Raw genomic sequence first — 26,874 nt, 5'->3', positions numbered from 1 at the left:
ATTAGGCAAATCAAGTAATTGGTATTGATATTCACGTGTTTAAATTCAATGAATCAAATGTTTCAGTTCACATTTAGAGGCACATTTTTTCTGGGTTTGGATCTGTGGATCTAGCTGTTTTCTCCATGATGGGTTTCTAGGAAAACCGTGATACTTGTAATTCAATCATGACAACTCTCAGAATAGACTTAAACATTTTATTGATAATAATGTACATAGGCTTTGTTTTGGTAGACTACATCTTCTACGCTGCTGCTGCTGGCATGAGTGATGGCTGTTGCTGTAACATGCACATAAATACAGGGAATAGGAAAGAAGCTACTGCAAGGACAGTAGGGAGAACCCCCTAGAAGATCTAGGCAGGTGGTGCTAGGGAAGGAGAAGGGCTAGGAAAATTCCTATGGTGCGCTGCACCTAGTTGAGCCAGGTCTGGACATAATGTAGATTGTACAAAAAGATCGACTGTCCATGCAGCCGGCTTTAGGACAACCAGTCTACTGCTCGGAAGAGTTTTATGACTGAACTATGTATTTATTTCCATTAAAATCCAGTTAAACCTTGAAATATTTAAGCTACAACATCCAGTTGCACACGTGGTATAGCCTGTGTTAACGTCAGCAAGCTTACAGTCCGTGAATAAATTTCAGCATGCTGTGAGCATGTAGCCGTGTGTTTATAAGCCCTCAGTCCAGGTTTGACTTTTAACTGAGACATAACAAAAATGTCAGTGATCACATGAGGTAGCAGTAGATTTCTCTGGAACATTGTCCAATAAAGGTGAACCCCTTGTCTGGTTTAATCATGAGCTTTTTACTAATTGGCTAATTAACAGTGGGAATAGCTTAGATGAAGAGTTCTACTTTAGCTTATTAGATAATTGACTTGCTTCAAGCTCATCAGTTCAAATGACTCACTGACAACCTTTCACGCCAAGAACATTGAATGAAGGATTTGATGAGTTACCAATATTCTCATTATTTTTAATGAAGGGAACGGTTCATCCAAAAAATATAATTCTGTCATAATAATTATGTTATCTCATTTTGTTCCAAACCCGTATGACCTTTTTCCTTCTGTGGAACACAAAATGAGATATTTTGTAGAATGTTCAAGCTGCTTCAGTGAAAGTAAATATGGGTTTTTAAAGGGTTAGTTCACCCAAAAATGAAAATTCTGTCATTAATTACTCACCCTCATGTCGTTCCACACATTCGTAAGACCTTCGTTCATCTTCAGAACACAAATTAAGATATTTTTGATGAAATCCGAGAGGTATATGACTTCTACAATTTAACCACCACTTTCAAGGTCCAGAAAGGTACTAAAGACATTGTTAAATAAGTCCACGTGACTGCAGTGGTTCAACCTTAATTTAACGAAGCAACAAGAATACTTATTGTTCGCTTCGCTTCAGAAGGCCTTTATTAACCCACTGGAGCTTTGAGGATATCTTTTATGATGGATGGTTGCATATTTTCGAGCTTCAAAATCTCATCCTCTATTCACTGCCATTATAAACCTTGGAAGAGCCAGGACATTATTTACTATAACTCCGATTATGCTTGTCTGAAAGAAGAAAGTCATATACACCTAGGATGGCTTGAGGGTGAGTAAATCATGGGGTAATTTTCATTTTTGGGTGAACTATCCCTTTAAGTGGGTCAAAAAAACTCCAAAGTTCAGCTATTTGCATTTAATATTTAAACTAATACATTTTCATTTAATCATTATGTGCTGCAAATCCTCTACGAGCTTTCAAATCTCATTCACACTCGCATACATACATTTGTTTTCTAGAAAAACAAAGAAAGTCATATAGAACATTTTAATTTTTAGGTAAACTATTTCTTCAATTTTTGAATCCCTTTAAACATTACACAGAATTAGAGCTTCACCCACATGTAAATGCTCTCATAAGAGCCATTTCAAATTCAGAAGAACCAGTTTGATAGTAATCCTGCACTGGCTCTGCTCTCTCGGCAGCGTTGCAGTTCAGCGGCTTGCCAATGAATCCCGCTTCATACTGTACGAGTTCTGGGAGCAAAGCAACGTGTGGAAGAAGTAAGTCACTCCCTCATTTTCATTGATTCAAACCACTTCTTATTGCAATCAATAGTAAAAAAAAAAAAAAAAAATATTCAAATTGTAATATAACTGCCTGAAAAGTGTGTTTGTTTTCTATTTATAGTCATCTGCAAACCAATTACAGCAAAACCTTCCAGAGAGGAAATGTGGATTTCTTAGAGACACCAGAGATTATGACGACTATGCTGGTTCCAGGTGAATTACATATAAATTATCTCTCATAGTATAATAAAATAATATAATATAATATAATATAATAATGTGTTTTTTTTCTACAGCATCATGGTGGGTCCTCAACAACAACTAAGATTTGTCGACTCCCGTTAGGTGACACCAGACATAATGAGGACCTCACAAGCCACAAAGACTGACATCTGGATCCCTGTCATCAGGAAGTGAGCACTTGAGTTCATATTTGCTGTATAGTCATAGTGACTAGCACTTGCTTTTCATGTTGTTACATTATTAGCTCTATATGAGTAGTGTACTGTAAACTGTAGACAATATCATATAAAGCAATGAGACCTTTGTACTGATGATAGCACTCCAATCCCATCAGAGTTGCATAAGCTATGTGTCCATCTGTGACGTGACAGTACAGTGATGTGTGCTGTCAGTCCGTCTCCTCACGTAGCAGTTCTTGTGATGTCATTGTTCCCGAACACAACACTGTTCCCTGACACTACCGTTCCTTATGTAGTTTGTCAGCTCTGAATAAAAATATGAAATCAATGTGACCAACCACAGTTTTCGTCTTAAATTTTGCCAAGTGAAGGTAGTTTTAAGTGGTTAATAAAGTTGATGTACTGGCTTGTATTTTATTTAATCTTTATTGGGATTTTTTTACATGTAATCATATGGAGTTTTGAGATGGCGACAGCATATGAAAGCTCTTTTTGGTCCACTGAGAGAGAGCACTGATTGTGCTAGACTATTTCCCAGAGCCAGATGACTCACTGAGTCCTTTAATGACTCATTGCATCCATCTCTCAAGAATCAACACTGCCATCCAGTGGATGGAAAGGGTCAAGGTTTCATGAGCGCATGCTCCAAAATTGGTCATTTTGTTCAAAGGAGTTCACATGGTCAAATTTGCTAATTTTAGTTGCTAAATTTTACATTTGACATACTACTAATTGTGTTGTTGTTATTGTTATTTAAAAAATTGTCAAACTTTATTATCTATTTTAATTTTTTATTTTGCATACCATACTAAAATTTATTTTGCACACCATTAACTAAAAATAACCACAAAAAAAAAAAAACCATTAACTAAAATACTAATATATATATATATATATATATATATATATATATAAATAAATGTCATATATATATATATATATATATATATATATGACATTTTATTGACAAGAAGTTATTACTTGCCAAGTATTTAACTTATTATAATTTTAGTTAAGTTGAAGTTAGTTTGTTGAAGTACTAAAATAACTAAAACTAAATAAACTAAAAGCTAAAACTTTATAAAAAATGTATAGACATATTTTTTAAAAAACTAATAAAAATGACAAAAACAATTACTAAAACTTTGACTAAAATTTAAATGAAAACAGAAAATATGTAAAATAAAATCTAATACAAAATATTAATAAAAACGATAACAGCATATTATACTAAAATATCACTGCCCTAAACCTAAAAGAAAAATAATAAATATTATAATTTAACTAAATGTTACAATTATAGACAGAAAATCAGGTCCATTAATATTAATTGCATTGACATTATTTGCATGCCAATTCTTATAACTGTAGTGTAGAAAACAAAAGGCTATTTAAATTAAGTATTCATACATTGTCAAAATATTTGTTCTGAATTAAATTTATTGTAATTTTCATTAAAAATTTCAATTACTGTTTTACAGTAATAAAAATGTTGTTTTTTCGCATTACATTTATGAGAATATGGAGGGAATTGAGCTTAATTGTCCTGAAAATAATGACACAATGTCAAAATCATCTTGAAACAAGCTCCTTGTTCTTGTAAATGTCTTATTTTGGGGTGAAATGTGATTCACCAGAACAGAGAGTCCAATCAGTGCATGTTTGAATAACAAGACGACTTGCGGCCCCGTTTGTCCGCTGCTATAGGAGACATTGTTCACTCTAATGACAGCCTGACCTTTGAGAGACAGTGTGCTTACTGAATTATGTCATGTGCCTGTGTTATATAGACACACAGTACACACCCAGATCTTTAATTAACAAGCCTGTGTGACAGTGGAGACAAGAATTCTCTTATCAAAAATATTAATGATGCCAGTTGTTACAAAGCAAAGAGTGCCTTGTTTGTCCAAATGACACGTTGTGCTGAATGAAAGGAAATCTAAGGAAGGTCATTACTGCCACATAAGAAAAGAAATCATGCTTTTGTAAATCATAATCATGACATAAAAAGTTGAAATGATGACATAAAAGTTGAAAGTTTGATATACTAAGTCATAATTATGAGATGAAGGCCCGGTTTCACAGACAGGGTTTAGATTAAGCCAGGATTAGGCCTTAGTTCAATTACGACATTTAAGCAGCTTTTATAAACGTACTGTAGAAAAAAACATTACTGGTGTGCATCTCGAGACAAAACAATGACAGTGACATATTTTATGATATGTCGGTGCAAGTTGCTTTCATTTAAAACAGCTCAAACATGCATTTTAGTCTAGGACTAGCTTAAGCCGTGTCTGTGAAACCAGGGGTAAAAATCACAATTATGACATACTAAGTGTCATAATTATGAGAAAGTCATAATTTTGGCATAAAAAGTAAAAAATGATGACACTTAAGTCAAAATTATCACATACTAAGTTAAAATTATGACATAAAAAGTCATAATTATGACTTAATCAATATGATTTAGTATGTCAATTTCAACTTTTTATCTCATGATGGTATGTCATAATTTTGACTTTTTGTCTCATAATTATGGCTTAGAATGTCATATTTTTAACTTTTATTACTTTTTAACTAATTATGAGAAAGTCATAATTTTGGCATAAAAAGTAAAATTTATGATACCCTAAGTCGAAATAATCACATGCTAAGTCAAAATTATTACATAAAAATCTGATTTAGTATGTCAATTTCAACTTTTTATCTCATAATGACATGGTATGTCATTATTTTGACATTTTGTGTCATAATTATGGCTTAGAATGCCATTTTTAACTTATCTCATAATTATGACTGTGTCTCATTATGAGACTTTTTTTTTTATCTCATAATGACTTGGTATATCATAATTTTGACTTTTGATCTCATAATTATGGCTTAGTATGTCATAATTTTAACTTTATATCTCATGATTATGACTTGGTATGTCAATTTCAACTTTTTTATCTCATAATTATGGCTTAGTATGTCATAATATACATTTTTATCTACTAATTGGCTTAGAATGTCATAATTTTAACTTTTTATCTCATAATTATGACTTCATATATCAATTTCAACTTTTTTAAATCTCATAATGACGTGTCATAAATTAAGACTTTTTATTTCATAACTTTGACTTAGTATGACTTTTTATATCATAATTATGATTTACCAAAGCATGATTTTTTTTCTTGTGGCTTCCATAGAAATCAGAAGGCTATTGTGAAATGAAAAAAATATCATACTTTGAGATTATACACCAAAAATAAAATTACAATTTAAATCAAGCTGGTACAAAGCATCACACCGTTATATTTTTCTGTTTTATTGAGAAATTATTGTTTTAAAAAGACCCAAGCCATATTCCAACTTGAACTACAGACTTTATGTGCTCAGTTTCCTATGTACAAGGACTTCACTGGCTTGTCACATTCAGAACAAGTTTAGATAGTATAGTTATCTCCATTTGTCTTGACAAAATACAGAACTACTGTAAATGTAAGCTACAGCAATACTAGCAAGGTTGTAGTGAGTTGTGGAATTAGGCGGGTAGCAGTGGGGCGTTTACATTCTACACACAGGAAAGAGCACTAGACACATGGCGTAACACTTCCACTGTGCCCGTCAGTAACAGACTATTAAAACACTGCTTCCGAGTACAAAAGAATCAAATTAAATCATGCATGTCATTTCCCATTCACCAAGTGTCATTATTCCGATCAATGAGTGAAATTAAAGGAATATTCTGGGTTCAATACAAGTTAAGGTCAATCCACAGCATTTGTGGCATAATGTTGATTACCACAGAAATATATATTTTTGACTCTTCCCTCGTTTTCTTTAAAAAACAGCAAAAATCAAGGTTATAGTGAGGCACTTATAATGGAAGTGAATGTCAATTTTTTTATGTTAAAAATTGTGTATTATTTGAGCTTTTTAAATCATTTTTAAAGTGTTTTAAAGAGTTTTAGGTGTTACATTATCATGGCAATGAAGCTGTAAAATTGAACACAGAAAGAGTAGTACAGTACCGTTCAAAAGTTTGGGGTCATTTAGATTTTTTAAATATTTTTATTTAGCAAGGATGTATTAAATTGACCAATAGTGACAGTATAGTCTTTTACATTATTACAAAAAACAAAAACAAAAAAACTTTTAAATACATGCTGTTCTTTTGAACTTGAAAGTCATAATTTTGGCATAAAAAGTAAAAATTATGATACCCCAAGTTGAAATGATCACAAACCAAGTCAAAATTATGACATAAAAAGTCATAATTATGACTTAATCATTATGATTCAGTATGTCAATTTTAACTTTTTATCTTGACATTTTTCATAATTATGGCTTAGAATGTCATTTTTAACTTTATATCTCATGATTATGACTTGGTATGTCAATTTAATTTTTTTTTTTTATCTCATAATGACTTGGTATATCATAATTTTGACTTTTGATCTCATAATTATGGCTTAGTATGTCATAATTTTAACTTTATATCTCATGATTATGACTTGGTATGTCAATTTAATTTTTTTTTATCTCATAATGACTTGGTATGTCATAATTTTGACTTTTGACCTCATAATTATGGCTTAGTAACATAAGTAACGCAAGTTACGTAATCAGATTACTTTTTTCAAGTAACTAGTAAAGTAACACATTGCTTTTAAATTTACAACAAAATATCTGTTACTTTTTCAAATAAATAACGCAAATTCCTTTGTTCTCCCATTTATTGACTGACAGCTCTCCTGTCCACATGCTGAGAGAAACAAACAAACAAACAGCCCAGCCCAGATGAGAATCAGTAATGCGAAAGTAATGCAACACATTACTTTCCATAAAAAGTAACTAAGTAACGCAGTTAGTTACTTTTTTAGGAAGTAACACAATATTGTAACGCATTACTTTTAAAAGTAACCTTCCCCAACACTGCTAATCAATCAATCTTATGCCATAAGTGTTGCTGAATAAGCTTAACATGTATTGAACCTGGAATATTCGTTTTAGAGGTCCAGTAACTGTGTACATGCTGTTCTTCTTTTAAAGCCACAAAAAATGCATGACTATTGCTCACAGTGAGTTTGAGCGGCCAAAATGAGTTTGGAAATACTGCAAAATTTCATCAGAGGGAGATCCCCTAACGGATACTAAACAACAAAAAATGTTGGCACAGGATTTTAAGAACAGTTAAATATATCTGAACTTTTCAAATAACGGATAGTGCCACCGTGGGTGCTGGCAGGCTTTCTAAACATAACATCTCTCAGCTCACAACAGGTGTGGTAACTAGCAGCAACACAACAGAAGAATTGCATAAAATTGTAGTGCAATGGGCAAATTGTTCATAGAAGATCATCTCTTTTGGTCAAGTTGGTAACAAAATGCAGTACGTAAAATATGTTCGATATCCACTCACCATGACAAATCCAAGAGGCGTACCACAAATGGATTATTCGTATTATTTTTCTAGTTTTAGAATCACTGATTTCACTTTAATTCCTCAAGTAATCATATTGCGGGTTCAAATCAGTAAGAGAAATATAAGAGCTAATCAATAACTCAATCTGAAAACATTTGAAGGTACCTAAATCCCCTGGATTCTTAAACTCTTGTAACAGGACTAAGCATCCAACGGTTAACCTGTTCAGATCAAGAGAAAAACAAACACTAAAGGACTTGAAGGATGGACGCTTTGTCTTGTCTATGCAAAGGTGTTCTCTGGATAGCTGACTTTAATCACTCCCCAATAGCAGGCTCGTACCAGACAGATGAGACCCAGGAGATATGCGAAGGCCCAGGACACGTAAGTAGCGTGGTAACGCCTGGCGAAGTCCTGAGTGCCCACCTGAGAGGAAAAACACCAGGAATTTGTGATGAGCTAACAAACATAGTTTAATAGTTCATATCCAGAGTCTAAAATGGACACTTGCCAGGTGCTAATTCAAGTGGCTGGTAACTTCTTTTAGGAACTGCAATATAATATGTGGGTTTAAATCAAACTGTGAGAATGATCATCTGACCATGATGTAATTTACAAGTGTGATTTAAATAAAACTGTTACTAAAGAAAACGTACGTGGAAAATGGACTGAGTGGAAGTAAGTGTATCCAGGAAGATTTTACTATTATTTTGTATTTATTATTATACTGTCATGTGATGAAACTCCAGTGGAGAACTCCTCACATTAAACCACCAAAACACATTTTTTGGGTCACATGACAGGTGCAGTTTATTATATGTGTATAATGCAGTGTGCTAATATAAATAAAATATTTATATTCTTTGACATTATAAAACAAATATATTGCATATTTTTGCATCCAAATGTGTTTTATTATGTTTTCATTTTTTTTTTTCTTCATAATATTTTTCTTTTTATATAATTTGTGTATCATTAAAATATGGATGGAAGAGCTAAGTTGAAATGAAAAAGAAAAAGATCTATCTATCTATCTATCTATCTATATCTATCTATCAAGATTTTTTATTGTTTTTGAAAAGCTACATTTATTTGATAAAAAATACAGTAAAAATAGTAATATTGTGGAATATAATTACAATGTAAAATAACTGTTTTCTATTTTATTATATTTTACAATGACATTTGTTCCTGTTATCAATGCTGAAAACATTTGCTTAATATTTTTGTGGACACTATAATACATTTTTTCATTAATGAATAGAAAGTTCAAAAGAACAGCATTTGTCCGAAATAGAAATATTTTGTTACATAAAAATCTTTACTGTCACTTTTGATCAATTTAATGCATCCTTGCTGAATAAAGGTATTCATTTATTTAAAAAAACATACTGACCCCAAACCTTCGAACAATAGAGAATGCATTAGAATTGAAAGCAACAAAAACAAAATGTACAATACTCACCGTTAAACCGATACCAATGAAAATGCAGATCATTCCTACTGTAATGTAGGCACAGCAGCGCCTTCTGGGTAGAGCACTGCCTACAGAAGAGCTAAAGACAAAGATAGCACACATGCTTAGTACCAGTGCTGCTTTAAACAGACCACAAACCTAAAGCAGCTGTTTTAATTGGGCTGTATCAGGCTCCTACTAGTACACAGGAATTATTCAATGCCTGCAACCCTGCATAGGAAAAGCAGTTTGGAAAACAGACAGATGAAAGGATGTATTCAATGGCTACTACACAGGAAGGTCAACATCCAAACTAGTCTGAAATTACACTGAAAAAAGTCATTTATTTAAAGTCTATGACACATACTGACTTTTACTGACTGCAGAAATAACTGTGGGTTTTATTAATTTTTTGTTAGTACATAATAGAAAATATATGATGAAAAATATGATGTATATTCTAAAAAGACATCACAACAAACATTATAGTCAAGTTGTCAATAACATGGAACGGTTAGTTCACCCAAAAATGAAAATTCTGTCATTAATTACTCACCCTCATGTCGTTCCACACCCGTAAGACCTTCGTTCATCTTCGGAACACAAATTAAGATATTTTTGATGAAATCCGAGAGCTCTCTGACTCCATAGGCAGCAATTTAACCAACACTTTCAAGGCCCAGAAAGGTACTAAAGACATCGTTAAAATAGTCCACCTGACTTATTTGTGTTCAGAAGACGAAGGAAGGTCTTACGGGTTTGGAGAGACATGAGGATCAGGGTTGCCAGGTTTTCACAACAAAATCCACCCAATTGCTACTTAAAACTAGCCCAAAACTAGCCCAATCACGTTTTGTACCACTGTAAGAAATCGGGTTCCGCGGGGTAAAATCCGCGTTTTTGGTGGGGTTCACATTCCAGGGGCTAAATATCATGTTATTTGGGGTCGCTTCAACCCGCGGCAACAGTGTAAAAGTAGCCCAATAACGCGGGAAAACCGCGGACTTGGCAACACTGGTGAGGGTAAGTACTTAATGACAGAATTTTCATTTTTGGGTGAACTAACCCTTTAAGGTTAAGTTGTCTTTATTTATAGAAAGTAGGGATGCACCGATACCAGTACCAAGCTCATGTACTTCGTAAAAATACCCCCGATACCAAAGACCAATACCTCACGTGACGTAACCGACAGAATTTTCCGTGCACAGAGACACCGACGGCAGCAGCAGAAACAATGTCAGCCTCAGAGGTGTGGAAATACTTCAAATTAATGATGACAACACACACATTGCGAACTGCATGCTTTCAATCACAATTCATTATCGATTAGTGAAGGCGGGATAGGCGGAATCGCGCTGAATGACACAGACCAGAAGCGCTCCCTCTCGCGCTCTCTCTCTCTCTCTCTCTTTCTTTCTTGCGCGCGATCCTCGCGCCTGAATGGTCAAATGCACACACAGTTGTCAAAATGTCCATCGTGGACATAGGCATCGGTATCGGTATCGGCGAGTACTAGAAAAAAAGTATCATTACTCGTACTCGGTCCTTAAAAAATGGTATCGGTGCATCCCTAATAGGAAGCAAACTAAATTAAACACTGAATAACAAAATGCTTTAGTTTTATCTTAAGTGAAAATTCTACTTTCATATTATAGCTAATTTAGTTTTTGTGAAATTAAGGTGCAATTCCCACTATTAACTATTAACTACGACTTTTGCCTCAAACTCCTAATTACTGCTTATTAATAGTTAGTAAGGTAGTTGTTAAGTTTAGGTATGGGGTGGGATTAAGGGATGTAGAATAAGGTCACAGCCAATATCCTAGTAATATGCATGCTAATAAGCAACTAGTTAATAGTGAGAATTGGAACTAAGCTAAAGTGTTACCAAAAAATTATATACTGACCTACATTGAGTAAAATTTTGGCTTATATCTAAAGAAAGAATATGTAAATATGATATGGTCTTTATAATAAATAATCTTCTTACTTTGTATAAATGTTTTGTCTTTGGGAAAATAAATGTTTTAATTAATAATAAATTGAGGGTTGAACCAAACCATAAATATAATTTGAGAAAAACTGATAAATTAGGCTATGACAAATTAGTTGGTCTACAGCATACAAGGCCTTTCAGATGTCAGATCGATCTCACTTGGTTAAGCAGCCCAACAAACGCGTGTAGTCAAAAAAGAACTGCGTCACTGAGTCACATGGTCTGCTCTTTTTCCTGTTGACTCCCATTAAGTCTTACCATGACCCTTCACATGCCTCTCATGTGATTGGATTTTCAAACATTCTTCTGGAATCACAACGAATCAGATAGCTCAAGGTACTTAATTTCTCTCCTTCTGCTGCTCGTATCTCCTTCTCTGCCTCTTGAAATGCTCTGCATTCGAGTGGAAATCTGTGATTTGCTTTGAGAGACTGTGGACATGGCTCCATTCATGTGTGCCACAACATCTGTTGTCATAACTCTCCCTCGCAGCGTCGCTAGCGTGCAGGGCTCATGTTTCAGTATGTCAGCATGATGCTCTCGCTCTCTCAAGTGACTGGCAGACTGGCATCACATCGCCTCCCTCTCTAACTGGAACTCACCAGGGTTTATTTACTTTCAGTTTCTACAAACTGCCCCGTACAAACTCAATCCTGACCTCCGGCAAGTAACACACATCGCATATTGAGATTTATGACATTTCTCCTGAGAACGGCACATCATCGGTGGAGTTTTGCCACAGACATTGCATTTTTGACGTACAAAGAATATGACAAATGATGGCAACTCACATTTTTTTGCAATGTGGGCACTTGGCCAGTGTATTGAATCGGAGCTCCATCCACTGCAAAAATAAGAAGATAAGAAAAAAGTTATTTCTGAAGTAAGCAAACACAGCATGGCAAAGCAGCACAAATCAATTCATTTTATAATCTTCACCAAACTTGATTCAAGGGGTCAGTGCATGATATTCAAATATTAGTTCAAATGGCTACTGATAAATGATTCAAATAACTAGAAAATCTTTTGGAGATGATTTCAATGAATAAATTTATGTGTATACTGGAATTAATTAGGAGAATTAGTGGATTTAACCCTGTACAAAGGCAAAACGCAGTTGAATCCTGAAAAAAGCAAGAATTCTTTAAGATTATAACAGATCTCACAAAAAAAGCTAATGTTTCAGCTCCTGCATCTTGCCTCTATAGGCCACAAGGAGTTATGTTCAGTTGAGTCACAAAGCTCCAGACAAAAAATGACTAAAATGAAACTTTTAGCACCCAATGACTTTTTTTTAGTTGACAAATTACAGAATTTAATTTAATCAGAAGTTAGAAGTAGATCATTGAGTACATAGATTCTTACTTCAGTTTTTAACAATCAGTGGATGAAAGGAAGATTCAGTATAGACTATGACTATTTAAAGGATTAGTTCACTTTCAAATGAAAATCAGCCCAAGCTTTTCTCACCCTCAAGCCATCCTAGGTGTATATGACTTTCTTCTTTCTGATGAACATAATCGGAGAAATATTAATAAATATCCTGACGCATCCGAGCTTTATAATGGCAGTGAGTGGGATCAACGAGTATGAAGCTGAAGAAAGTGCATCCATCCACATCCATCCATCATAAACGTATACTCCACATGGCTCCGGGGGGTTAATAAAGGCCTTCTGAAGCGATGCATTTGTGTAAAAAAATAAAACCATATTTAACAAGTTATGAAGTAAAATACCTAGCTTCCGCCAGACCGCCTTCCGTATTCAAGTTACGAAGAAAGTGAAAACTGGCGTCGCGTCAGTTACACTTTTTCTGTACGTTGAATAGGGAAGGTGTAGGACGTAGCGTAAGCTTTGTGAACTGCAAGAGTTTTACACTTTCTTCGTATGTTGAATACGTTGAGAAGACAGTCATATACACCTAGGATGGCTTGAGGGTGAGTAAAGCTTGGGCTAATTTTCATTTGAAAGTGAACTAATCCTTTAACGGTATAGTTCACCCAAAAATGAAAATTCTGTCATCATTTACTCACCCTCAAGTTGTTCCAGACCTGTATGAATTTCTTTCTTCTGCTGAACACAAAAGAAGACATTTTGAAGTATATGGGTAACCAAACAGTTCATGGGCACCATTGACTTCCATAGTATGGAAAAAAAAAATACTACGGAAGTTAATGGGGCCCATCAAATGTTTGGTTACCGACATTCTCCAAAATATATTATTTTGTGTTCAGCAGAAGAAAGAAATTTATACAGGTTTGGAACAACTTGATGGTGAGTAAATGATGACAGAATTTTCATTTTTGGGTGAACTATCCCTTTAAGTTAGGTAAATGAGGTGTTGTATTTAGTATAATTTATTCCAATCTGATACGATTGTGAATTAGTTTAAATAGCAAAGGTCATAGGAATGATTAATTTGTACATAAACATCATGTCTTGCACTGTGCTTTTTATTGGGTTGACTCTAACGCGATAATAGCTGACAAAACTGCATATGGATGAAGTTTTCCTATTTTTTTATTTATTGTTGCATAAAAAAATTAATTATAAATTACAGTTCAATTTTTAGTCACATTTGCAAACATTTTAATCTCAGTCTGGAGCCCTGGAACCATGTGAATTTTTATTATTATTATTTCTAATCAGTTTGTCATTTTGTCGGTTCCACCGACTAAGAAGGTGGCAGTGTATTAGGACCTTGAAAAGATCAGAGGGGCCGCGAATAGCCAGGCCTGAGGCAGACTGGGACCACTCATCATCGCTTCCCTATACAGCAGGGGCATCACAGGACACTAAGAACATGTGCACTAGAAAAACTCTACATATACACTACCATTCAAAAGTTTGGGGTCAGTACAATTTTTTTGAAAGAAATTAATACTTGTATTCAGCAAGGATGCAATAAATTGAAAATGACATTAAAAAAAAATTTTATTCATCAAAGAATCCTGAAAAAAATGTATCACAGTTTCCACAAAAATATTAAGCAAAATATATTAAACAAATCAGCATATTAAAATGATTTCTGAAGGATCATGTGACACTGAAGACTAGAGTAATGGCTGCTGAAAATATATTAAAATAGAAAACAACTTTTTTAAATAGCAGTAATATTTTACAATGTCAATGTTTTATCATGGATTTTGTACTGTATAAATGCAGCGGTGAACATAAGACTCTTCTTTCAAAAACGTAAAAAAATCTTACTGACCCCAAACTTTTGAATGGTAGAATAAATGCATTCACAGATCTTCTCTGCTTTCAAGAAACATTATTGTAGTTCAGAGATGAAATATTAATAAAAAGATGTGAGACCGTACAAGGAATGTGTTGCCGCAGTGGCCGCAGACCACACGCATGCCCTCAGGCTGGACTGGTAGAGCTGGCTGGGCGGGCTGCTCCTCTGGGATCACCATCACAGGGCTCAGGTTGATGATCCGTCTGCTGGGGGCCCACAAAAACAATGTCAGTTTTTTACTTTCTACATATTTGTAAAGAAGTGTGAGTTAATATTAACCCTATAAAGCCTACTGTATCATATATGATATGCACATTTTAAAGGAACACTCCACTTTTTTTGAAAATAGGCTCATTTTCCAACTCCCCTAGAGTTAAACAGTTGAGTTTTACCGTTTTCGAATCCATTCAGCCAATCTCCGGGTCTGGCGGTACCACTTTTAGCATAGCTTAGCATAGTTCATTGAATCTGATTAGACCGTTAGCATCTTGCTCAAAAATGACCAAAGAGTTTCGATATTTTTCCTATTTAAAACTTGACTCTTCTGTAGTTACATCATGTATACTAAGACCGACGGAAAATGAAAAGTTGCGATTTTCTAGGCCGATATGGCTAGGAACTATACTCTCATTCCGGCGTAATAATCAAAAAAAATTTGCTGCCGTACCATGGGTGCAGCAGGCGCAATGATATTGCGCAGCGTCTCTCACAAATGTCTCCATGGTTGCAAGGCACGCTCCCTGTGCAAGCAGGGGGTCACAGGCGCTGCCTAATATCATTGCGCCTGCTGCACCCATGGTACGGCAGCAAAGTTCCTTGATTATTACGCCGGAATGAGAATATAGTTCCTAGCCATATCGGCCTAGAAATTTTTTTTTCATTTTCCGTCGGTCTTAGTACACGATGTAACTACAGAAGAGTCAAGTTTTAAATAGGAAAAATATCGAAACTCTTTGGTCATTTTTGCTACCGGTCCAATCAGATTCAATGAACTATGCTAAGGTATGCTAAAAGTGGTACCGCCAGACCCAGAGATCAGCTGAATGGATTCGAAAATGGTAAAACTCAACTGTTTAATTCTAGGGGAGTTGGAAAATGAACCTATTTTCAAAAAAAGTGGAGTGTTCCTTTAAGGCCTCTAAACGATCAACATGATCAAAACTGAAAAACCTGTTGTACATGCTTTCTGTTGTCTGATCGATAGTTTATACTTTTTTTAGCAAGTAAAAAGCTATTTAGTAGGGGTGTAACATATTCGTACATGTATTCGTCCCGAACCGTCACGGTATGGACGTTACGGTTCGGTGCATGCAGTCAGATGACAAATATAGACGGTCACAGGCGATCCACACTCCAATCCCAAAGGGGAGTGCGCGGTAATGCAATGCTGTTTGCTAACCGCCACAACAGGAAAAAGAGCAGAAGAAGACGATCTATGCATAGATATAATTACGTGTAATCTCCCAACCAATGTTTCAACCGCAGAAAGACGTGAATAAAACAGCTTGAGAATAATATCACACATAGCATTACATTTACCTCAGGCAAGTCATTTAGTGTCCACAGCATGTTAGTTCACTAGAGAAATGAAAAACTCTAGAAAAATTGTGCTAAAATTTGATTATCAAATATGATACTCAGCAAAAAACATATCTTTTATATATTGTCTAAAGGTTAAACAGTTTCTTTAAAAAAAAAAAATAATTAAAAAAAATCTATTATTTAATATGTCTGGCTTTCACTACAATAATTCTATAAATGTTCAGACCGATTTGGAAAAGCATGAGAAATGTTTTGACATTACCAAGTAAAATCCCCTAGCCATTCAAACTCAAAACAAGCACTGGTTGCGGTAATATACTGTTGCAGATCCCATAACACATACCTACTAAACAACCCTCTGAAGTGTGTCTTTAACACTTACCAGTTGGGCCGAGGGCATCCTATCCTCCTAGACGTGTCTTTACAGATTAGCAGGCAGTTGCAAGGACATCTAACATACTTCTTTCCTGTTGGTGGATTTTTTATAGGCTGTTAAAAAACAGATACATCATGTTTCAAAAGGGATCACGCAATATGCAAGATAACAATAAAATGTAATATAATTCTAATATAATGCTTTACTATAATAAATCTCCCTTATGATTTTGAATTTAAGTTTGTGAATAAGCATTACGCCTTGCTAAAACCTGCATTTTACCTTACATACCCCTTGTTTAAGCATGTTTTGTAAGAAACCAAGTCTTTTTATATTGAATAATTCTATTATTACAGGGACTACTAGCCAAAGGCTGCCCTAATGAATCTAGACAAAGTAACCTTTTACTTATACCTCTTATTAAGGTCAGGTCTGCATAGGAATTTATGTAACATCAGATTCTGAACCAAACAAGCTAAAGGTTTAATGTAATGCAACATGTACAATTAGGTCCATATATATTTGGATACAGGCACAATTTTTGTTATTTTAGCTGTTTACCAAAACATTTTTAAGTGACAGTTATATAATGAATATGGGCTTAAAGTGCACACTCTCAGCTTTAATTTGAGGGTATTCTCACATCCAAATTTTAGGAAGGGTTTAGGAATTACAGCTCTTTAATATGTAGCACCGCCCCCTAAAGTGGCAGATGACAAAACTTTCAGCACTCACTTATAATAAACAGAGATATCATCCGCTGGTGTGGACACTAATAGCTATTGTTACTATCATTATCTTTATAGTTGTCGTTCCTGGTGAGAACAGGCCTTAAAACATGTAAAACATGTTAATCATGTGACTCTGCAGTTCAGATTAAGCATCCACGGCAAAGTGTTTCTCATGCAGACAATTCAATTACACTGCAATTCAGCCCTCTTGAGCACACAAGACTCTTATGGATATGAACGTGGATCCTTCATCCAAATACAATTACCTTAAGCTCTGTGAGTGAGGACTATATTGTGTATCTGATATTGACTTCGGTTGGATGAGCAGTCAAAAGGATAGTGATAACTACTTTGTGTAAGGAACATGCTGAAATGTAATTAATAATTCACTAATAAACTTCACCTCCACTAAAGCTTGTGTCTAGTCTGCATTCATGCCCAGACTCCAAACTTATTTTATCAACACAAACAGTGGCAAAAATACTACCAAAACTGTAACCTTTTTGAATCTGGATATGAAAGCAGCCCTGACATCAGGGACATGTCAAAAACAAGTCAAGATGAGAAAGAACTTATTATGGTTGATAGGTATAACAGGAATCAGAGGTTAGTTGTTTGTGTCTGTCAAATTATGCCATAATTAACTGATGTGTGGTCACATATGTGCATAAATCAGCTATTTACAGCTATGAATGTGGCTTGTGCTAAGACAATCCATTTTAGAATATCTGTTTCGAGTCTTTTGTTTTTAAATTAGGTGTATTATAATGTGATATTAACATTCAATTGTCATTTTACATCTATCAATACACTACCATTCAAAAGTTTGGAGTCTGTAAGATTTATTCTTTTGATCACCAAAAAATACAGTAAAACAGTAATATTGTGAAATATTATTGCAAATTCAAAAAAACTGTTTTCTTTTTTAATATATTTTAAAGTGTAATTTTTTCCTGTGATGGCAAAGCTGAATTTTCAGCATCATTACTCCAGTCTTCAGTGTCACATGATCCTTCAGAAATCATTCTAATATGCTGATTTGCTGCTCAAAAATAATTTATTATTATCAATGCTGCTTAATATATTGTGGTGATTTTTTTTTTCAGGATTCTTTGAAGAATAGGAAGTTCAAAAGAACAGAATATATTTGAAATAGAAATCATTTAATGCATTCTTGAAAAATAAAAGTATTCATTTCTTTAAAAAAAAAAATTACTGACCCCAAACCTTTGAACAGCAGAGTACATTGTAATGTGTATATACACGCACAAATCAAAGATAAATAAAAATACTATTTATTAAACAAAGAGAATAAGCTAGGAGAAAGATACAGCAAATATACATTAACATACACAAGACTGAACAAAGAATGGAGGAAACTAAGGGCTTAAATACCAGGGAAAGCTAATGAACTAAAACAGAAACAGGTGCGGGATTAATTAGAAACTACTGAAACTAATGAGCAGGAACCAAACAAAACCAAAACACACTAAAACTAAACAAAACCAAAGCATAACCCTGACATACATTCCATTAGTAAAATATTTAATTTACTGGATTATTCAGAAATAGGCACTACCACCTGATTCTTTAATATACATGTCATTTTTCTTCATTGAATTTCCAGTATATACTATGATACCATAAAATGTTACCATAAAAATTAACTTGAGATACAGGCTTTTAATCACACTGCCCACCCCTAGTATAGCTTAAAAAAAAGTACAAAGGACTAAAGCTGTGCATGACTAAGCTCAAGCTGCATTTGGCAGTCTCTTACCGTGGCTTCATTGCAGACGGTACACTTCACCACATGCTGATGGAGTTTGCCATCCAGAGTGATAAGAGACTGGCACACTCGACAATTAATGACAGGCACTCCCCCTGCATCTGGACTGGCAATGGCTGTGTAGGGTGGAGGTAATTCGGCTGCAGAGGGAGATAAAGCAGCATGCAGTCTTTAAAACCAGTCGCTCAGTGTGCATGACTACTATGTTGATGGTACTGTATGTTAAATCAGTTGGTTCACTTAGTCACACAGTTAGTCTGCATAACTGACCCTACCAACTTTCGACAGTTTTTAACTTGAGCAGTGCTAGATACCGCAAAGACTAAATGCTGTATTATCGGTTTGGTAATATACAGTCAGCCAGTCATTATTGCAAAATAAACCCAGACAGGGTGATCAGGTTTTGCATCACCCTTAAGAGGTTTACTTATTTTGCCATAATGACCAGCTCAGTTCCATTATTCCATGTATTATCAGAATCAAGTATTCCAGTGTAATAAGCAGTGAAAATTATTTTGCTGAATAACAGAACCTTAAAAATGAATCAATGGACAGGCATTCTTGTCTTTCTGCTCAGCGCTGAAATAGAATCTGTAATATTTCTATTATAAATATGTCTCACTTGAAATCCCATCTAAAGGACACAAAAATGCAGATTCATTGTGTTCAGCAATAAGTGCATCCTACTCACACTTTCAATTACTCTCTTACATCCATTGTACAATGGGCGATCTGCCAAACCCTGCACTCAGTCTACCTTTGTATTATTGAAATCCAGGGCCCAGCCACAACATTCCCTGCTGCTTATTCTGGGTGAAATTAAGACAAGTTCGTCCTGCTGTCATTTGTCATTCTGAGATCACACTGGCAACAACACAGTCATACTGCAGCCATATTGAACATGTGACACCACAGCAAAAACAACTGACAGCAGCTCTGGCCCCATGACCTCACTCAGCTGTCGGGGATCATCCATCTCTTTATGTGCTGCTACAGAATACCAAAAACACATAGTGTGTCCGAGAAGTGTGATCTTATCATATGTAAAAAGTTAAAATGTTGTCCTAATCAGTTTAGGTTGTATTATTATTATTATATGATATTATTCCAAATATCATTAATTGAGTAGAAAAATCAAAAAGTTATTCATTCTGTTTTAAATTGCAATTTTGTAAATTGTTGCGAAGATTTAAATTTAATGTTTTTGGAAAAAGGCGACATTTGTTTGATCAAAAATACACTAAAAACAGTAATATTATGTAATATTATTACTAGTTCTCATCTCAGTGTCACATGATGCTTTAGAAATCACGACAACGATGTACTAAAAACAGAAACGTTTTTCCTTTGGTTTTTCGCATACAGACGACAACATTGTCAAAACGACTAAAAACGCTGTTTTATGCATGCCAGGCCAGTAGTTGGCGATGTCACTTTGTAAAGAAATACTTTGCGCCTATAAACTGAACATACGCAGGCACATGATGTCACCGTTTTTTACAAATTCGTGTTTCTGTACTTTACACAGAGACAATAATGGTATTGTTTTCAAAAACCTGCAATTTGAATCCCATTTTTAAAAGTTTACATTTTTAGGCCCGCCAAAACTTTCACGACCTCACTCGTACGAATTTGTAAGTTTTTTGCTAAATCGTACGCATTTTAGGAATTGCCAAATTTGTATAAATTCGTGCAAATGACCTACCCCTAACCCCGCCCCTAAACCTACCCGCCACTGGGGTTTAGACAAATCGCATGAATTTAGACTAATTTGTGCGAATTAGCCACCTCGTAAAATACGCACAAATTGGTCGTGCGATAGCGTTGGAACCTCTGCTTTTGAATAAAAATAGGTTCTCCATAATAATAGTAAGTTCTCAGTAATGTTAGGCAGTTTTGATTTATATGCTGTTGAATGTTTGGTGATCAAGTTAGCTTACTTATGCATAAACAACTTCTATCCACTCCTTGTGGTTTACGCAAATCTTCTTCTTCACTTGTTTTTGAATCCGAATGCTGTACTATTTCAAAATATCTGTAACAGCACCTGTACCGTATAACAGTGAAAACACAGACGGAAAAATCAATGGCGGGGAAAGAGTTAAAGTTTTACGAGGGCACATGAATTTAAAAAAAATGCTGTGCATGGATAAATCACTTATAATAAATACTGCAATATTTCATTAAAAACAAGAATTGTCAATTTTGATTTCAAGGTGACTTTTAGCACATGTCCTTTAGCACATATCCTCACACTAATATAGCATATACCATCTCTCCAGGGGCAGATAGAGGCACAGGTCTCATTTCTCTGACACCAGCCTGTACTGTTTGTAAACTGAGAGGCCTTTTCCCAACCCTAAAGCCTGCGGCCAGCTGTTGTTGCAGCTCCCTCTCTGTCTGTCTTACTATCATGTAAAAAAAATCAGAGAGACGTTGAGCGTCCCATGTGTAGGGTAGATTAGCATGCATTGACAATAGTGAATATGTTAACTGAAAGTGAAAATCCATAAGCAAGTAAACTTGTTCCTAGTTTTTACTCTAAAATAAATCCATTATCTCAAAACACGTGGCTGTATTAATAATGAGCAAAACTACATTATTTTAGGGATGCACTGATATCACAATTCTGCCCGATACTGATAAATGGCCGATTTTAAACTTCTGTACTATTCTGTACTGAACTATTGTTTGAATAAATTAAAAATAAAACACTAAAAACTACAACCAATCATTTTAAATGTGTATTTAAAAGTGAATTTAGTCATCACAACATTACAGTGTACAGTTATGAAAAATTGATATTTATTTTGGGATTTGCTAAAGATTACATTTAACAGTGTTATTAAATTATTAGTGATTTTAAAAATTAACTTTAAGTGAATGTTAAATAATGGTAAATTCTAAAAACAAAATATAAAAACAGAAAAAAATCAACATGAACAATTAAATATCCAATAAAGACTGATACATTAAAAAATCTCAAATATCGGTAAAACATTTAGTATGCTTCAAGTCAGCATGAAAAGGAACTTAAGTTTAGTCTTTTCTTCTATATTGTGATGTATATCCAAGTGAAACGGCTTCTCAAACAAGAAAAAATGCAGGGCGGGGCTTGATTTTGTCCATCAGGAATCGATTGGATGGTTGTGGTTTGCTATTGCTGTGATGTCATGTGAGTGACAGGTTGTCCCGCCCTCACGCCAGTAAACACATCATCAGAGAAGAGATGTCGCTGCAAGAGGGAGTGGGAAGGGGAAGTTATTTTGATTAAAGATTACGAGGGCATATTTAAAAAAATATATATATAATGATGTGCACAGATAAATCATTTATATTAAATAATGCAATATTCTATTAAAAAAACAATAATGGTCAATTTTGATTTCATTGTGACTTTAAGAACAGTACACTCCAATTCTGTCCAGAGCTGCATCATTAATTCATCTTCTTTAAAGGATCACTGATAAAGGTATTACAAAATTAAACAGACAAACATTCAGAAAAACTTACTAATCGATTAGGCCAAGTAACATTGCTCGATTATGGCAAAAAAAAATTGTAATCATGATTATTTTGGTCAATATTAAGATCACAAATTTGTTTTGTGTTAATTATAACACTATATCATACATATATATACAATAACTAACACATATATTCAAATAAGAAGGGGTGTGTGATTTTATCTTCCAGTCGTCACATTAGGGTACGAGCTGAGATCTTCACTAATCCCAAGAGACTTCAAAGTTTCTTTCCACATGTTATTAAATAGCTTGAGTTAGAGATAGAATCAAATTTTTGCTAAAGATATAAGTTTGTAAATCCAATGCCAACCAATTTAATCATAATGGTCTTCCTTGCCAACGTTAGCAACGGATAGAGAATGTCTTTGGAGATCACAGTTGTTTAACATGACTGGCTCTGGAAACATTATGCACATTTGTTGAACTTGGCAGGGCAGGGAGTGAGCTTGTGCTTTTAGGGAGGAACAAGTACACTGTTGTAAAGGAAAGGGGTGTACTGAATTTATAACAAACTGAGAGCATCATTGTGAAAAGGAATGCGGAATTATTTTAGAATTATCTTGATAAATGTTGAAAGCCAAAATGATAACTGACAATAAAATTTTAGCAATCACCCACTTACAAAATAACACAATCTGATTGACAGGTAACGTAACCAATCAGAGAAAGAATTTGACGTTTAGAGGCGGGTCCATCTCAAATCAGACTCCAAAAACTCTCCTCCAGCCCATCCCTAGACCTTCAAGAGTTTCAATTAGCTAATTTTTGCTTATCTTGCGAGGTCCTAGAAGAAATGACATGACATCACTACTAGAGCCGATAGCAATAATTGGTCTGGTTTTCGCCTCAGAGGACTGATCACACATCACTAAAACAAAACTCATTCAGTGAATGTCATGCAGACAAGGTCAGCGCTCTTTCTTATCCTTTGTTCTACCCTTACTCAGATGTCTAAGAACATAGATCATTATTAAAGGGTTAGTTCACCCAAAAATGAAAATCCTGTCATTTATTACTCACCCTCATGTCGTTCCACACCCGTAAGACCTTCGTTCATCTTCAGAAGACAAATTAAGATATTTTTGATAAAATCCGATGGCTCAGTGAGGCCTGCATTGCCAGCAAGACAATTAACACTTTCAATGTCCAGAAAGCTACTAAAGATGTATTTAAAACAGTTCATGTGACTACAGTGGTTCAACCTTAATGTTATGAAGCAACGAGAACACTTTTTTGTGTGCCAAAAAAACAAAACAAAATAGCAACTTTATTCAACAATATCTAGTGATGGGCGATTTCAAAACACTGCTTCATGAAGCTTCGAAGCTTTACGAATCTTTTGTTTCGAATCAGTGGTTCGGAGCGTGTATCGAACTGCCAAAGTCATACCCCCCAGTGGTGAACCATTGAAATTTAAAAACACTTATGACGTTTTACTGAAATCACATGACTTTGGCAGTTTGATACACTTGTTGAACCACTGTAGTCACTTGAACTGTTTTAAATATATCTTTAGTAGCTTTCTGGGCATGTGAAAGTGTTATGGAGGCCTCACTGAGCCATCGGATTTTATCAAAAATATCTTAATTTGTGTTATGAAGATGAACGAAGGTCTTACGGGTGTGGAACGACATGAGGGTGAGTAATTAATGACAAAATTTTCATTTTTGGGTGAACTAACCCTTTAAAGAGCTTGCAGACTGTAACTTTCACAGTTCTACACTTTGAGGGTTTGATGCACACAGGTGTTTGTTTCCAATAAACGTAGCTTTGGCTTAGCTTCCGAATGCAACTGCAGAATAAACAACAATCTCAGCACACTAAGCAATGTTGTGCACAGACTCAGCAGTCCCTCCCTCAACAGGCCAAGTTAATCCCTCTCATAGACTCCTTGAGTGAATGGCTTGTGGTCAAAAACAGTGAAAGAAACTGTAATCCAGTGGTCTGAAATACTAGGGCAGATAATAATGCTAGAGTACATTAGCACGCATAGTTTATGCCCTCCACACCACCTGATCATGGTACGGTAATAAAGGCATTATGAATAATGAGACGAAGTGTAAGAGGATCATTACAGTAAAAATGTAAATCTTTTTCTGCTAATCAGGAAGTGCAGTATGGGTAGATTTACAAAAGATCAAGGTTGACAGACTTGACTGTTTAGTAGTGAGGCATTCGGTCATTTTGAGATCATGAGTAATGAGCCAATAATCACGCCAACAAAAAAAGCGTATTTAATTTACATCTCAGAAGAATTGCTACAAGTAATTTATGTTTGCTTATAACACATAGGCTAGGCCTATATGTCAGCATTATATCAGCTAGTTTTGTTAGTTAGCATCAGCTAGTTTTGATAGTTAGTATCTTCAAGTTACCGGTTAATGAAAAATCACATAATCATGTAAAATTCTTTTTAAGGGGTCAATTTGGAAATCTGAAACCCTTATTTCCTCATGAATGTGTTCTAAACAGTCTTTGGGGACTAATTTATCAGTTGTTTAGAAAACCAGAGAGAACTTCTGTTCACAGCGCCCTCATTTTTTCAGCCCACCTCACAAAACTTGTTTTACTATTAAATATTTAAAGAAATGTTTATAGTATGTAAAATATACCATCACATGTGCTTAGCTTCCTAAAAGATTATTCAGACTTGCAAAAGGTGGACCTGTCTGTTCAACTTCGATTTGATTTTTCATTACAGCCTCACAATAATATACATAACCAATTATTCATCATCAGAGGAAGCAAAGGTAAAAGTCTATAGGAATATCAATTATTGGAAACCCCACACTTGGGCGGACCTGCCTGCATGTCTATACAACAAAGCATTGCGGTTACATTTTTTAAGGTGGCCTTGTTACAGTACAATTAGACAAATAAGTACTGAGTAATATTAATTAACAACATGTACTTAATATACACAAGAAATGTTCACTGAAAGGTTCTTTGGGGAAACAAAATGGTTCTTCAATGGCATCATTGCAAAAACCTCCTTTAGGAACCTTTATTTTTAAAGGTGTATGTTTAGGGTTAAGTTTAGGATTGCCTGCAATTATGTATAATTTACTGTAGTAAATACACGTGTGTAAGAAGGACATTGTACAATGAAGTGTTACCAACATTACTGGAAGAATGTATATAAAAACATCAGTTCAAAAACAAAAACAGCACTCTCTTTACAGTCTATCTGCAAACCAAATCGTCACATTATTGTGAATTGACATCTTTCCTCGTCTATCTTTGTTTACTTTTAGCATTGTGTATTATGGATAGAGAGTAAAGAAGTATTTTGATCACTTATAATGTTTAATATGCTTATAGACCACATATAATTTGGTCTGGGCCTATAAGACATTGAGAACTGGTAATGATAGAGGTCTATGAATGAAGCAAAACATCTCCTGCAAGCTAAATGTCAATTGCCTCATCTTAAATGCAGCGACCTCGAAACATACAAATGTGCAGCCGGCTGAACCGGTATCAGTCGACCGACAAATGTTTATAGATTAATAACCTATAAAGCCGTTTGTTTACTAACTAGCTTAAAATTCGACAAAATGTGCCCCTTTCCAGGAATGCAACATTTTGTACCCATCACATGAGGCTGCGATGGCAATATCTGTAAGATTGAGGCCCGTTCTTCTGGCACGAACCTCTGAGCTGTTATTCCTTGTCGTCTACTGACAATGTATCACATTAAATGGGCTGCAGTCTGCTACATATCACCGCTCGCTACTATCCGCCCTAAATGATTCAGCACTCCTACGTCAATCACAACCCACATTTACCTCTCTGGTTCGGGTCCTGCAGGTACGGGGGTGCGGTGGGTGTGACATTCCCCGAGTTCGGTGCTGACAACAATGGGGATCGTTCATCCATACCATCGGAAGCCATTATATCAGTAGATCAGCACAGAAAAACAACAGCAGCAGCAGCAGCGACGAATGGTGGTGGGCTCCGTCCGCTGCTCTGGAGAGGGGCAGTGAGACTATGAGCGCGAGGCAGGGACAGTGGAGAGGCGGAGTCAAAGACGTAAGCAGGGAGGATGAGAAATCACTGCTGGACAGACGGGGGTTCTCCCCTCCTCCTGTATACGCTGTCAATATTGCGCGCTAGTCTTTACCGAGTCTATTCATTTGACCTTGCAAGATGTATTTGCTCATCATCAAGAGGAAATATTTGTTTTCTGTCCTAAAACACACTCCTTTATCGGTCATACTGGACAGAAGCCAGCAAAGGAGGAAAAGTAGTATTGTCCATCCAGGGAGTGTTTATGTTCAGTAATTCCAGAGCTGATCTAGTTCTAGTTCACATC

The 26,874-nt window shown here is 35.1% G+C and overlaps 2 protein-coding genes across 6 annotated transcripts in view; one reads left to right on the top strand and one right to left on the bottom strand.

Moving 5' to 3' along the window:
* The window catches only part of necab1 (N-terminal EF-hand calcium binding protein 1), a 38,136-nt gene extending 35,314 nt beyond the window's left edge, over nucleotides 1-2,822 (top strand). For all 4 annotated transcript variants that reach the window (XM_051871574.1, XM_051871573.1, XM_051871570.1 and 1 more), the window contains 3 exons: nucleotides 1,984-2,061; nucleotides 2,189-2,280; nucleotides 2,364-2,822. In XM_051871574.1, the coding sequence (XP_051727534.1) occupies nucleotides 1,984-2,061; nucleotides 2,189-2,280; nucleotides 2,364-2,392 (199 nt within the window). In that variant the 3' untranslated portion in view covers nucleotides 2,393-2,822. The remainder of the gene's footprint in view (nucleotides 1-1,983; nucleotides 2,062-2,188; nucleotides 2,281-2,363) is intronic.
* A 2,964-nt stretch (nucleotides 2,823-5,786) lies between these two features.
* Nucleotides 5,787-26,584, bottom strand: pip4p2 (phosphatidylinositol-4,5-bisphosphate 4-phosphatase 2). 2 transcript variants are annotated; one of them, XM_051873424.1, is made up of 8 exons: nucleotides 26,348-26,584; nucleotides 19,024-19,172; nucleotides 16,519-16,625; nucleotides 14,677-14,800; nucleotides 14,054-14,122; nucleotides 12,145-12,197; nucleotides 9,368-9,458; nucleotides 5,787-8,328 (listed from the first exon to the last, which is right to left on the bottom strand). In XM_051873424.1, exons 1-8 carry the CDS (start codon nucleotides 26,451-26,453, stop codon nucleotides 8,185-8,187), a joined length of 843 nt encoding a protein of 280 aa, XP_051729384.1. In that variant the 5' UTR covers nucleotides 26,454-26,584; the 3' UTR covers nucleotides 5,787-8,184. The 2 variants fall into 2 exon arrangements, with proteins under 2 accessions (XP_051729384.1, XP_051729385.1); XM_051873425.1 differs by lacking the exon at nucleotides 14,054-14,122 and having other exon boundaries at nucleotides 26,348-26,583.
* Between the last annotated feature and the right edge of the window lie 290 nt (nucleotides 26,585-26,874).

This window comes from Ctenopharyngodon idella, chromosome 19 (genome assembly GCF_019924925.1).
Source record: "Ctenopharyngodon idella isolate HZGC_01 chromosome 19, HZGC01, whole genome shotgun sequence".
Lineage (NCBI taxonomy): Eukaryota > Metazoa > Chordata > Actinopteri > Cypriniformes > Xenocyprididae > Ctenopharyngodon > Ctenopharyngodon idella.
The sequence above is the reverse complement of the archived record's forward strand: the minus strand, read 5'-3'. Positions and strand labels throughout refer to the sequence as shown.

Excerpts from the sequence above, each read along its gene's own strand:
- pip4p2 (XM_051873424.1), bottom strand. The coding sequence starts at position 26,453 with ATGGCTTCCGATGGTATGGATGAACGATCCCCATTGTTGTCAGCACCG. Across the intron at positions 16,626-19,023 it reads CCGTCTGCAATGAAGCCACG|CCTATAAAAAATCCACCAAC; the intron begins GTAAGAGACTGC and ends GTTTTTTAACAG. Across the intron at positions 14,801-16,518 it reads GGATGCCCTCGGCCCAACTG|CAGACGGATCATCAACCTGA; the intron begins GTAAGTGTTAAA and ends GTGGGCCCCCAG.